General features: G+C 43.3%; 1 protein-coding gene across 2 annotated transcripts in view; it reads right to left on the bottom strand.

The window, feature by feature from the left end:
- Window positions 1–7,930: 7,930 nt before the first annotated feature.
- The window catches only part of LOC122790695 (zinc fingers and homeoboxes protein 3-like), a 628,294-nt gene continuing 621,106 nt past the window's right edge, over window positions 7,931–15,118 (bottom strand). For both annotated transcript variants that reach the window (XM_044058235.1, XM_044058236.1), the window contains exon 4: window positions 7,931–10,859. In XM_044058235.1, coding sequence (XP_043914170.1) covers window positions 8,457–10,430 — 1,974 coding nt within the window. In that variant the 5' untranslated portion in view covers window positions 10,431–10,859 and the 3' untranslated portion in view covers window positions 7,931–8,456. The remainder of the gene's footprint in view (window positions 10,860–15,118) is intronic.

Here is a 15,118-nt window from a genome sequence, read left to right as displayed (position 1 = left end):
GTGTCTGAAGGTTTGGATGCACTGTTTTGAAGTTGTGTTGAGTCAAAAGTAGGGGCCATTGGGGAAGGGCCCACTTTTTGTTGTGACATATGCTCCGTAGTAGTGGGTACCAATGTTGTCTTGGCCAGTCTGGAGCTATTAGGATCCCCTTGGGCCTCTCTGCTTTGATCTTTAGTAATACTGTGGTCATCAGTGGCAGAGGTGGGAATGCATAGATTTTTAGAAAGTTCCAGTTGAATGAAAGAGCATCTATTTTCCAAGCTTGTGGATGGTATGTCCTTGAACAGAATTTTTGTAGATGATGGTTGAGGTGGGAGGCAAATAGGTCTACTTCTGGCCTGCCCCATGTCGAGGTGAGTTGTGTGAAGATTTTCGGATGTAACCTCCACTCGTGTGGATCTATGAAATTCCTGCTTAGGCTGTCCGCCAGCACATTGTCTTTGCCTGGAACAAACTGGGATTGCAACTGTATGTTTAGGCTCAGTGATTTTTCCCAAAGATCCATTGTCAGTCTGCAAAGGGGGTAGGAATGGGTGCCCCCTTGCTTGTATATGTACCACATCACAGTGGTGTTGTCTGTCCGTATCAGTAGATGGCCTTGCTGAAGTTGTTGTCGAAAGGCCTCGATGGCATGCATTACTGCCAGCATTTCCTTTTGGTTTATATGCAGATGTGTTTCCTTTGGAGACCATTGTCCTTGTATACATCTGCCCTCCATGTGCACCCCCCCATCCAAGGTCTGTGGCGTCTGTGGTCATGGTCTGTGTTAACTGAGGTTTTTTGAATGACATACCTGTGTTTGCCTGGCTTACCGAGGCCCACCATAGGAATTCCTTTTGTAGGCATGGAATGAGCGGTATGGTTGTCTCTAGGTTGTTGCTGTGCTGAGACCATAGGCTTTTTAGGTACCATTGAAGCTCTCATGTGTAGTCTTGCTAATGGAACCAGGAGAATGCAGGATGCCATGTAACCCAGGGCCTGTAGGAATCCCCTTGCAGTCATCTGGGTGAGTTTTGCCAAACCTTTGAAATAATGAGTTAACTTCTTTTGCTTGTCTTCTGTCAGGTAAGCCATTTGAGAGGCTGTGTCTAGATTGGCTCCTAAGAAGGTTATTTGCTGGGATGGCTGAAGTTTTGACTTTTGGAAGTTGACTGTGTATCCCAGAGCCTGTAGCAATTGTATGACATAGTTCAAGTTTTTTGTCAAAATCAATTTGTCGTCCGCTTGTATAAGGCAGTCGTCCAGGTATGGGTAAATTTGGATCCCCTGGAGCCTGCAATGTGCAATTACTGAAGCCAGGCATTTTGTAAATACTCTGGGCGCAGTAGATAAGCCAAATGGCAATGCTGAGAATTGATAATGCTCTGGCCCTGCAAGAAATCTGAGTTATCTTCTGCAGCTGTGTCTGACAGGGACATGCAGGTATGCCTCCTTGACGTCCAGAGTAATCAGCCATGACCCCTTGCCCAGCATGGGAAGGAGTTGCTGTAGAGTCAGCATTCTGAACTTTGGTACTATGAAAAAAAAGTGTTTAATGCGGACAAATCCAGTATTGGTCTCCATTGAGTTTCTTTTCTTGGAACAAGGAACAGTCTTGAGTAAAACCCCTGGCCTTGTTCTTGTTGTGGAACTCTATTGCTTTGATCTGAGCAAGCAGAGAAATTTGCTCGATAGCCTCTGCCCTCTGGTTTTGTGGTAGGTTTGGCATGCCTTGTTTTCTTGGTAAGGTATGAAAGTGGAACCTGTAACCTTGGTCTATAATGTCCAAAATCCATTTGTCCTTTGTCAATCTGTGCCAATTGTCTGAAAACAGAGATAATTTTCCGCCCAAGGGAGCTTCTATTTGCTCCTTGGTCAGCGGAAGTAGAGGAAAGTCATTGAGATTGTCCCTGTGGGGCAGGGGAGACCCGTGTCACTTCTTTGGTTTGCTGGTTGCCATTGTCGTCCCCTGTAAGAACCTCTGTATTGTCCTCTTCCTCGGCAACGCCTGTTTTTACCCCTTTGAAATCTTTCAGGAATAGGAAAGGACCAGTTTTTAGAAGGCCAATTCCTGCTGAATCTGGGTGGCTGAACCTGGAGGAAACTGTCTGAACTGATTTTGCTTTTTCCTCGATGGACTTTAACACATCTTTAGCATTAGTACCAAAAAGCTTGTTCTTTTCCAAAGGTGCATCAAGAAGTTTTGCCTTAACATGATCTGGTAGAGGTTGTTCTTTTAACCATGCATGTCTACGAATGACCACCCCTGTCATAGCTGCCCTACATGAAGCTTCCAATGCATCATATCCACACTGCAGAAAGTGATTGCTGACTTGCTGAGAATTATGTACAGCTTCCTGCAAAGACTTCCTGTCTAAACGTTCAGGAGAGGCCAATGTTTTCTGTAAATCATCTAACAGGTAATCCTGATATTGAAACATATGAAAGAGGCAATTCAGAGCTCTCATAGATAAAGTAGTGGAGGTGTAGACCTTTTCCCCATCTCTCTAATGACCTAGCTTCCCTGTTGGAAGGCAAGGGATTTTTGGAGGTGGATGCTGAAACCCCTTTAGGTCCCTGAGAAATAATTTCTAAATCAACAGCATGGGCCCTAAAGAAATGAGAATGTGTTTCTGGGACCCTATAATATCTGTCTGGCTTGGCTGGGGCAGGAGGAAGAGTATCCGGGGTAACACTGGAGTCAGAGTATAGGTCATCCAAAACATCAAGCACAGGAGGTATAGCCAGGGGCCTGTGTTGTGGCTTTTTAAGGAAGGTTCGAAGGCGCTTTCTGGAATCAGAATATTCCTGGCCTTGCCACTTAAAATGTTCCCTCATGGTATGCAGAACTTCCCCAAAAGAAATATCCTCAGGAGGGGAGGCTGAGGGGATGGAATCCTCTGCATCCGAGTCCTCATAGGTCTGGAAGGGCTCTTCCTAGCCATCGGAGTGAACAGAGTCCTCAGAATCTTCATCTGAAGGGATAGGGTCAGAGGGTTCAACCCGGGGCCTCTTATCAGGAGGAGGCTGGGATCCTCTCTCAGGATGGGCCTGAACCTCTAATATCATAGAAATTAAGTCTGCGGCCATAGTCATGATTTGTGTTTCAGGAGTAGGCTGAGGTAAGGCCTTAACAGTAAGGTGCTTGGTCTTGCTGGCTGCCTTAGCACGTGTGTAGGCCTTAATAGACATGGCCATAGGAGGCCTAGCAGCTCCATGTGCAGGAGTGACCTTATCTACAGCAATGGTCTCGGGCATTTCCTCGGTTTCAGTATCCGGAGGAAAATCTATAACTGGCGTTGGTGTGGCCACCGGTATCGGAGGTGTCGGTAAAGTGGTGTCTTCGGTTCGGAGCGGTGAAATAACAGTCTCAGGGGGGAACCGGAGCACTCGCAGTAGGTTTTGTCGTGGAGTCGGTGGAAGACGTGGGCCGAGGATGTCGGTCCCGGTCTTTTCGTTTCTTAGGAGTCTGCGATGTCGGAAGTTCCGACTGCATAGTATAAGCAAATTTATCGCCGAAAAAGTCTTCAGCGAACTCCGCCCGGCGCCTAAGAGTGCGCTTATTGAAGCGAGCACAGGCGACAGGCCGAGACGTCGTGGTCTGGGCCAAGGCAAGGAAGACAGTAAGAGTGGAAATCCTTATGAGGTATTTGTTTACCACAAGACAGACAATTGTTAACTTTCAGTAATTTTTGACATCGGCTGAGGCAAGAAAGGTCCCCAACGGGGTACTTAGCTTGATGACTTCGGATTCGAAGAATGCAGGAGCTGACCGACCGGCACTTGCGAACTGCTTCTGCTTTGGGCACCGCGCGGCAAGAAAGACGGAAGAAAATGGCGTCGGCTGATGCTTATGTACTCCAGCCGCTCTGACGGAGAGAAATGTGACATCAGCCGACGTCAGACCCAGACTTTGGAATCCGGCCGACCGAGGGCTGCCTGAGGCAGGACAACCCATATGTTATGACTGCAGTTGCATTCTTGAAGGACATCTGTGGTGTGGTCTGCCTTTATCAGGAGTTGTCCTGGCAGGATAAGGTATTTGAAGGCTGTCACTGCATTCTGTACAGCTAACATTTCTTTTTGATTGATATGCAAGTGAATTTGTCCTGGGCTCCAGTTGCCTTGAATGCATTTGCCTATGTGAGCCCCCCCCCCCCATGCATAGTCTGATGCAACTGTTGTCAGACTTTGGATGGTGGGAGGTAAGAAAGGGAGTCCACTGTTGTGGTTGCAAGACTCTGCCCACCAAAGTAACTCTGTCCTTAGGCAAGGAACGACAGGAATCACTGCTTCCAGGTCCTGTGAATGTTGACACCAGAGATATAACTACCATTGGAGTTTCCTCATATGCAGTCTTGCATATGGAATCAGTAGAACACATGAGGCGATGAACCCTAGGACTTGCAGTATATTTCTTGCAGATAGCTGGTTTGGGTGGCCAGTAGTTTGAAATAGGTTGTCAAACCTGCTTTTCTGGAGTGAGGAATGCCACCCGAGAAGTTGTTTAAGCTTGCTACCAGATATGATTTATTTTCATTGACGGTAATACCCCAAAGAAGTTAAGAGACTCTTTACAAACCTCAGGTGCTGAAGTAGCAATTCCTGACTGTCCACCTGAATCAGGCAATCATCCAAGTATGGGTAAATTTGAATATTTCTCTGCCTGCAGTAAGCAATGGCTGGAGCCAGGCACTTTATGAATACCCTGGGCGCAGTAGATAAGCCAAAGGGAAGTGCAGAGAACTGATGGTGCATAGAGCCTGCCTGAAACGTAGCTATTTCCTGCAATACTCTCTTATGAGGATGTGCAGATAAGCTTCTGTTAAGTCTAGGGTGACTAGCCAGGAGTCCTTGGCTAGCATAGGAAGGAGTGGCTGGAGTGCAAGCATTTTGAATTTTGGTACCACCAGGAAGGTGCTTAGGGTTGACAGATCCAGAATAGGGCGCCAAGAGCTCTCTTTCCTGGGTACCAGGAACAGTCTGGAGTAGAAACCCTGTCCCCTTTGCTCTGTTGGCACAGGTTGAATAGCCCTGACACTGGGAAGAGAAAGTACTTGCTTTTGGGCCTCTGTCCACTGGTTTGGAGGAAGGTCTGGCAATCTGCTTAGGGTTGCCAGAGAGTGGAAATAGAATCTGTATCCCTGGGATACAATGTTTAAGACCCATTGGTCCTGGGTAATATATTCAGTTTTTTGCATGCAGGGTGAGTTTTCCTGGTATGGGTGCGAGTACTTGGGTATGGCTGGGAAGGGTTAAGGACAAGTCATTGTGAACTTTTTCCATAGGGGGGTGGCTTACCACTGAGTTTTTGAGGAGGGAGCACTACATTGTTTAGATCTATGCATACCCTGAGACTGTAGTCTTTGTGGTCTGTTGCCCCTGGGTTTGGGCTGAGAAGGTCTGGAAGGGACTGGAAAAAAACAATTTTTTGAAGGCCAATGCCTACTGAATCTAGGTGGCTGAACCTGTAAGAAATCTTTAATATTTTGCATGAATTTAGCTTTTTCTTCCATCTTTTTAAAAACTTCTACTTTAGAGCCAAACATTCTTGGTTTAATGGAGCATCAAGAAATTTTGCCTTGACATGGACTGGTAAGATTTGTTCCTTCAGCCAAGCATGCCCACTCAGAACAGACCCAGTGACAGCAGCCCTGCAAGATGCATCTAAGGCATCAAAACCACACTGCAAGGTATGTTTACCAACTTGGTTTGCAGAATGCATTAAGTCTTGCAAGTCCTTAATTTCTGCACAATCAGGAATAATTTTTTTCTGTTTTATTAGATCAATAATATGCTGCTGGTACTTCAACATGTGAAACTGGCAATTTAAAGCCCTGATGGCAACAGTTCCAGAGGTATCCAACTTCTTACCCCATCTGTCTAGAGCCCTAGAATCTCTGTCTGAAGGGGTAGGTTTTTTTGACCGTAGAAGCCGCAATACACTTAGGTCCCTGGGAAATAGTCGCTGGATCCGCAGTGGGATTTTTAGAGAGAAATTTGTGAGAGTCAGGTAGTCTGTAGTATCGGTCAGGCTTTCTAGGAGCAGGTGGTAAAGTATCAGGGGTAGGGCTGGACTCCATGAAGACATCTACAATATCCAGGACAGGGGGAATAGCTAGAGGCCTATATGCAGAGGCAAGTCTAAAAAATTCAAGTCTTTTTGGACTGTGGGTAGTCCTGGCATTCCCAGCAGAAACGCCCTCTTAGGGTATATGCAAGGTTTTACCGAAAGAAGGGGCTTCGGGGAGGGGGGGGGGGCAATTTACTCCTCTGCATCGGAGTCCTCATAGGTAGAGAAGGGTATGTCATGGTAATAAGAGGGGTCAGAGTCATCATCATGGTCTGAAGAATCTGAAGGAAAATCAATTATTTGTCTTTTAGAGGGGGAAGGCTGGCTCCCCCTAATTAAAGTAATAAGGTCTTCAGCCATTCTAAGCATTTGTTCCTGTGGCATGGGAGCTTCAGAATGTGCTTTGGCCAGTTTCCTAGGTGTAGTGCGAACTCTGGGCCTGAGAAATTCGCTGGATTTAGTCATTAACGAAGTAGTCTGGTTACTATGAACATCGGAAGGTCTGAATACACCCTCAGAAGCTGGTGCCTGCACAGCGGCTCCAGACCCATCCAAGGTAGAGAACATCCGCAGGTTCCATAGTCTAAGAAGCATCTCGATGCATACCGGACTCCGAATGGGTCTCAGTAGAGGCCTGCAAATCTGTAGAAGCAGTAACAGGGACTGTGAAAGTGCCTCACTAAGTACCGGCGGACTGGTGACTAGCTTAACGGAAGCGCCGTCAGCAGTTTTGGACCTATGAGGTCTGTCTGTCTTTATCTTGGCGTTTTTTCAGAAGGACGGTACTCTGATGGCTTACCAACGCCATTTCAGAATAAAGAGAATGAGAGCAAAAGAATTTAGAGACATAAATAGCCAGATGACGAATAGTTTGGGCGTTGAACAAGGCACAAAACAGACAGCGAGGGACGTTGTGGTCTGGGCCTAAACAGGTGACACAGTAAGAATGAAAATTTCTGAAGTATTTGGTTTCCACAGGCAAGACAATTAACTTTCTGACATCCGTTAGAGCAAGAAAAAAGGATCCCCAACAGGGTACTTGGCTTTAGAAGTTTCCAGGTTTGAAACTCTAAAAATTAAAATTTCAGGTAGCTGGCAACCGGCACTTGCGAACTGCTTCTGCTTTGGGCATCTGCGCAAGAAAAGCTGGTGTAATGGTGTCGACTGCATGTTTTATACCCCTGATGTCAAGGATGAGGTGGCAGCACCCGATGCAGAAATCCCAAGACTCTGGTGTTTGGGCCGACTGAGGGCTACCTGCAGGCAGACAACCCAAGTGTGATGACTGCAACAGTGAAACACAAAGAACATCTGCTGTTACTAATCCTTAGATTAATGCATCCAATTACTTTGCACAGCACTACAGTTCAGGTCAACTGAAAGGGACAGTAAGCAAACAAGTGTGCTGCCAAATACAGAGAAACAATGAAATTTCTTGCAAGATTATGAACAGTCCTGGATGCTACAACTTAAATACAGAGGATACAAATACAGGTCAATGAAAGGGCCACCACTCATCTAAATTTCTGTTAGCAAATAAGGGTAAGCAGTGAAATCTCAGGCAATGCACAGAACTGGATGCATACGAGGGCAATACAGCATGCAACAATGTTACAGGGAAGCTTTAAGACTTAATAACGAGCAAAACGTGATGATCTGTAAGAAATCAGGCCAGCAGCTTGTGTGAGAATGGAGGAGTGTTTCAAACATACACAGTGAAGGCTTAAAAAAGTAGTAAAGGGTTAAACTGCTAATAAGGTATGAAATAAATGGCATAGAAAGTATGCAGACTAGATAGGCCTAGAAGGGTCGCACATTACAGGGTTATGTGCGAGAAATGAAAAACTTAGCTGCTGTACCAAAAGGGATTCATGGCAGTTACAAAGGAGAAAAAATAAAATTTAATTCAATATCCACACAGCTAACAGGGTACACAACTTAATCAGGTTATCTGTACATGGCTACAAAAGGAAAACTGAACATGAACACCTGGCTTGCAAAAGCATGCTGACAGTTGACAATATTTAATCAGCACAGGGAGTGCACCGTTTCTGTACTGCGTCCAGGTGTTTATTCTCAGACTTGCTTAACATGCAAGTCTGAATCCAGCTACTACAATTTACTCCCTTTCTGTCCCAGTTGGATGACAGTACAAGTGGACGGGCAAATGAACTTCGTTGCATCATAGATGTGTAATTTCAAACTCAAAACTTCATTGCGTCTTTTCCTGTCCAATCACTCTGATTTCCTCTACTTTTGTTCAACTATAACTGACAAAATGAATTTCACTGGTTTTAGCAAATCATTGCTAACCTATTTAAGAAAAAGGTAAATAAGACAAGCTTATCAAAAAAATTTTCTTTTAATGATTAATTCCATGCCTCCTGATATTTTTAATAAAGGCCTACATTTTCATGTCCTCTTCATCACTCAGAGACACCACAACTTCTGAAGTACTCTGGGACCGTGACAGGAACCAGTCCAACACCTGCTGGTAGTTCATTCCAGATTCTTTACATAGCGCCTCCAAATCTCTCTCCTCTAACTGACCCTTAATACTCAAGTATCTCTCTAGGGGTTCATGGTCCACATCAGTGCCTTGAGAGTAAGATGGGGACTTCAGCGGTTGTGGGCTATGCGGAAGACTCTGCTGGAGCCCATGACGTCTTGGAGACAACACAATACCCTCATAGAACCAGCGCAGCTGCCCATGCCTGAGTGCATAACGAGTGTCTACAAACCATCGAGTGATCTCAGTTCGTGTTAATCCTGTCACCTCCTCCAGCATTTTATAGTCATTATCTCTTGCCCACTGACACCGCAGGAAGAAAGACTTTAGTACAGCCAATTGCTCTTTGGTTTTCCGACGGCGTTTGATACTGGACTCTCCACTAGACTCTCCATTGATGTCTGAAGGCCTCCAGACATTTCTCAACCTGCTGGCACAAAGCTCCATGCTAGAAGACTCTGCTACAGCCACATCCGTGACACTTACGACAGATTCAGCGCGATCCCGTAACAAGTCAGGACTGACTTCTTTTTTCTGAAAGGAACTGAATGTAGATACAAAAAAGGCCTCTTTGCCCAGATTTGGTAAATGCTGATGCATGCTGCTGCCAGATTCTGAGGTAGCCATACCTGCAGCTCCTCGAAACCATCGTCTACTTCCCCCTTCCTGAAGCTGTCCACCTTCAGAATCATATATATCTACTTCTTCCTCTTCTTTCTTGCACTCTCTTGCAATTGCAGACGACCGAGAAGCTTCACCAAATTGCATTCTTCTCTCTACATGACTGGAGTATGTTTTTTCTGCAAGTCCAGGATACATTTTTTTCCTCTCTGTAGAACCGGGAAACTGTGCTCTTTTCTCAGATGGACCAGGAATGTGCGTCTTTTCTTTAGAACTAAGAAACTGCTGCCTTTTCTCTAAGGATCCAATATACTTTTTCTCCATGCCCTCTGCAAACTGCTGTCTTTTCTCTTTGGGATCTACCACCACTGGTCTTTTCTCTGTAGAGGTGATATTTGGTGTTGTTCTCCCAGAATAATTAACAATGGATGCTTTTTCTGTGGGGCTAGCAAACTCTGGCCTTTTATCTGAGGGATCAGTAAACTGCAAGTCAGCAAACAATGGCCGATGCTCTGTGGGGTCAGACTGCTGAAGGTAAGGTCGTTTGTTTCCAGAGTTAGCCAACTGAAGTCTCTTATCAGTATGACCACTCGGCGTTGAAAAATTGTGAGAGGACTCTGAAGCAGAGACCTTTGACCTTTTACTCTCTGGATGACCATGGCTGGAAGGAAGAGAAAGGCGATCAGAACTTGTAGATTTTGACTGTGGAACTGTAGATCCAGAGGTCTTGGTATCCCTTCCACATTTCCAACTTTCAGATGTTCTTGTCTGTGCTGCAGGCTCGTATGTAAATGAAGGCTGTTCACAATTTTGAGGGGTTTTTTTAGACTGTAAACGACATTGTTCTTGTTTTTGGTACAGTTTTGATCGAGCTTCTATGATCTCCTCTGGAGACCAGCTGATTCCATACTTAACTCGTTGAGCCATGAACCACACTTTAACCTTGTCCACCTGGAGGCCAAAGCTGACGCACAAAACAGATATCTCAGTAATTGTAGGATAAGGAAATTTGTTGAAGGACTCTATTAATTGTTTGTTGTCATCCAGATCACTGGCTTGGTCTACCAGGGCCCATACAAGCCTGAGATCTTCAGATGTAGGTGGCAAACACATAATTGTGTTTAGGTTCATTGTGTAGCCCTCTGGTTCATGATCAGCTGGCATACCTGAAGACATTCGTCCTGAAGGCACTCTCTTTAACTGGAACCTTTCCTGAAGTGACCACATTTCTGAACGCTGCTCTTTCATTAATGCACACTTAGTGTTTTTTCAGCAGAAAATAAAATCAAGCTTAACTTTTCTAGTGACAAATGGTCAGGATCTCTTATAAAATTATTTGGTAATTACACCAAATTAGTCTGAATCAGTTTTGCAAACAAAAAACTGAATTCCAACTTTCAACACAAACTTCAGTCTTCACATACTCTGCTTTTAATAGTCATATTGCAATTTGGTGTGAGAAGTGTGGTTATTGCAAAGTGGGCAAAACTGTTGACTCGCGAGATGCTCAATGGTTAAATTCAAATTGTACTCAAAACTTCACAGAATCTGCTTCAGAACAGTGACCAAAAATCCCAAATAGCTCTACTGCAGATGTTGGCAATTCAGAACTGTATGAAAATTTCACCACGTGAATGGTGAATGTTCAATTTTCAGCTACGGAAGCTGCATACATACCTATCAAAAAAAAAAAAAGAAAATAAATTTGAAGAATCTATGATGAAATACAGTCTATATGCAAGTATATGGTTACTTCACAGAAAAGCAAGCATGTAGATAAAATAATTCCTTTAAATTTACAGCAATGCTTGCAGCATACCTACTACTGCTGCTCAACAGGAAAAGGGGATCTGAGAACTTGCCTGGATCTTGGGAAAAGTGCTGCTGCTACATTAGAAATAAAACTCAACTCAAGGCAACTATAAAACTTCAACCATACTTAACACAAATCACAGGACCTACTGAGTGGCCTTACTGCTACATATTTTAAAAAGTTTGAAACTAATAGATAAAATGCAAATTATACCAGTTTAGATCATTTCCAAAAATATTACTTAGTTTTGTTGTTCTTACTTGAAAAAACAGATTGGTCCTGTAAACATAAGTGCTTTCGATACAACTCAATTTAAAACTAAATTAGAATAAGGTGTTTTAATCATTTCTCTGCTTCGTAAAACAGAAGCACTGATGGCATCTACTCTCACTTTCCCAACTTAAAAATCATGTTTAACACTGCTCCTCTGTTTAAATGACTACTGTAACTTTAAAAGTACACTTCACTACCCATTGGCTGCATTTAATCAGTAACCAAGGTACTGGAAGAAATGACAAGTGTGGCCATAACAGACTCACCCTAGGGGGAAGATTTGCTGTGCCACTCCAATGGTGAAACCTGGATGGTGTAAGCATCAAATGTCAAGGAAAGGGTGAAGCACCATGCGTCTTCCAAACAGGACTCTCAGTAGCCTGAAGGTCAATGTGCGCGCATGCTTAAGCGCGCAACCTCCAATTAGTCCAACAATGTCAGACCCTACTGCAGTAGGGGGATAGCCATTGCTAACAGCAGAAGCAGTTGGGTCAAAAATATTATGCTCGCTCACAAGAAGATGACAGTGAAAAAATTTGACTGGTTGTATGCATATGGCTGAGGTGACAAGGCTTGCATAAAAAAACTAAATTACAAAAATACTGCTAAGCAATGCAACACTAAAAATGTGCAATTACATTGACTACTAAATTCAATAAGTGAAACTAAGACATTCACAGGAATAAAGCAAACACTTACAGCAGGTGACCAGGACTCAACTGTATGTAATAGATAAAAATTTTCAAACACTTTATGGACAAACCAGGAGACTATAAAGAGCAAGCGCTATACAGAAGTATTGAAGGCCAACAATATGTTGAAATGCATGTACACAAAAATCAGAACCAAAGGCTAGTTTCACTAAACTGACTTGCATGTTTTCAACAATTAGACAAACCACATCCTGACAAACATTTTTAAACCAAGCAGTTTTATAAAAATATACTCAAGCACAGCAGACCTCAAAGCAACAAACTGAAAGTACAGTTGTGTTAATTAAACTTACCATAACAAAAGACTGAATTGATCAATGATGCAGTAGCCTTAGTTATAAGGGTTATATACTGCCAAGGATACAACAGGTGGCTTAGTAGAAAATGCTTCAGGGCAACTTCCACATGCCCAAACTGTCATGCAGCTTGAGCCGAGCCGACTAAAGAAGAAGTTTGGGTGCCAACAGAGGGGGTAAGCAGAGCCCTGAAAGGACAATGCTAGGAACAATGAAAAATAAACCACACCCAGGCATAACTAAAAATGGTGACAGAGGGAGGAAGCAACTACTGTAGCAGTGACAATCTGAACAGCTACTGTTACAGCAAGTTTACTTACACACCTGTACTATGTTTATCATACTGACCACTGCTGCAGTAGCCTTAGCTATATGGGTAGATTACCCTAGCTTACTATATTAGGTGGAAGGAGTCCAGCAGCCCATGGAGAATGGTCCTTGCAAGGCCTGATATAGACTTACAGAAAGAATCAAGCTTATAGTGTTTTGCAAATGTAGATGTTAAAGTGTATTATTCACTGTTGCAGTCATTACTCTTGGGTTATCCTGCTGGCAGGCCACCCTCAGTCGGCCAGAATTCCAAAGTCTAGGTCCGGCGTCGCTGGCTGTCGCCTCTTCCCTGACGTCAGTGTGTCAGGGGTATAAAATTTCCAGCAGACGCCATTTTCTTCAGTTTTTCTTGCCCCAGATGTCAGGTGCCCCCAAATTGGTAGGCTGTAAAAATATGCCAATAAAAATTGCATGCACAAAAATAACATTTCCTTTATCTACAAGCAAATACACCAATTAGGTTGTATAGGATAGAGAAGTGCAGATAAGACCCAGCAAAGAGAAGGGGTATGGTGGGTAACCTGGACTGCAACAGTGAATACACTCTAACATCTACATTGATGGTAGGTACACAACTGTACTATGTTCGTGTTTCACTGTTGCAGTCATTACTCTTGGGTTGAATCCCAAAGCTGAGGATGGGTGGCTGGGCTAAATAAGATTAGGAGAGGCTATATGGCCCTGCAGAACTGAAGTAGCAAAGCCTGCTCTGGATTTAGAGTAAAGGGGTAAGAGGTAGTGCTTTGTGAAAGTGTGCACTGAACTCCATGTTGCAGCCTCTAAGATATCGTTGGTTGGTACTCCTCTGAGGAAGGCTGCTGAAGTGGCTGCTGCTCTGGTGGAATGAGGTCTAATGCCTTTAGGCACTGCTTTGCCATGTTGAAAATAGCAGAAACGGATGCAATGGCCTATCCATTTAGAAATAGTCTGTTTTGAGATAGCCTTTCCTTGTAATCCTGCAGCATATGACACAAAGTTGCTCAGTCTTTCTGAAAGCTATAGTTCTGGCCAAGCAGAAGCGTAACTGCCTGTGCATGTTAAAAGAATGCAGAATTTTCTCACCCTTGTTCTGTGGATTTGGATAAAAGGTAGGCAAGTGAATGGTTTGGTTGAGGGCCACACTGGATACCACCTTAGGCATAAATGTAGGGTTTGCCCTCAGAGAAACCCTGTCTGGATGAAAAATGATAAAAAGGTTCCATGGCCATGAGTGCTTGTAACTCCAAGACTCGCCTTGCAGAGGTTATTGCTAGGAGTAGAGCTGGTTTCCAGGATAAGAATTTTATACCTGCTGTTGATGCTGGATCGAAAGGAGGCAGTGTGAGCTTTTCCACAACATAATTGAGGTCCCAGGCCGGAATTGGTGCTCTCCTTGGAGGCCTAATGTTTTTGGCCCCTCTGAGGTACTGCCTTATTAAAGGATGAGAAAAGATAGGTGGTTCCGTATTGTAATGGGCTGAAATGGCAGAGGCATGAATCTTAATTGATGAGAAAGAAAGGCCTTTGTTCAGCATCTCAGTTAGGTATTGTAAAATCTGAGGGATATTTGGTACACACGTTGTCAATGCCTAGTTCCCGGTTCCAATGGAATGGAGTGGAATTTGTAATCTAGCCCATGACCCTAGCATATGACTTGTTTGGGAATACATAATGCTCTTTTGTGTTTAACAGGGATACATGCGACTTAGACATTGGGTACTTTGATTGACAAGATGTGTTTTTCGTGAACATAGAATTTGTCACTTATGGTGACTTTTATTTTTTCTTGTCATAGAACCTTTTTGGCTGTAGCGTTTGTACGCTAAAACCTTTGCCGTGGTTATTGATGTAATTAACATAATGTTTCCTTGCCTTTGGTTGTATGAGATACCATGGCGTAAACATCAGATATCCCTTACTGCTAGATTGCTTTATTTGTAAAATCTTACTTGCGAAAAGTCTCTTAGACAGCATAGTGGGATGAAATGAACTCTCTCTGTATATTACCAGGGACGTATACAAATACTAATAGATAAACTGCATTGGAAATGGGTACTTATATTGAATATCCATTCTATATTATAGGCTACTGCTAATCACTGTTATTATACTTTGTGTGTTGTTATGTTTCGGTCATCATAGATTATTTCATGATGGTCGACAGAATAAGTCATGATTTCTTTATTTGCATTGAAAATGAATGATACATAGTGTCACGGAGACTGCATTTTAGATAAGCATTAAGATTGTTGAGTAAAGCTGCACTTTGGATTACTTCCTTTTCCCAAATATGGGCATTGTTTCCTGAATAGGTTTAATGAGGCGTTATGCCGGTATCTAGGATATTTATGCTCTTTAGCATTCAATGTTATTGAATGTAAAAGCTCCAAAAATGTTTACTTATTGATACACTAAATAATCTTACTGGGCTGCTTTTTAAATAATATGTCAGGTAGTGAAAAGCATTATTATTTCACTTTTTATTGTTAATGAGTTTTTGGAAATGTTCATTAATTATAATTAGATTGATAA

The sequence above is a fragment of the Protopterus annectens genome, chromosome 16.part0 (assembly GCF_019279795.1).
Source record: "Protopterus annectens isolate FY-2018-M chromosome 16.part0, PAN1.0, whole genome shotgun sequence".
NCBI classification, from domain to species: Eukaryota; Metazoa; Chordata; order Ceratodontiformes; family Protopteridae; genus Protopterus; species Protopterus annectens.
This window is presented reverse-complemented; position numbering and strand designations above follow the sequence as displayed.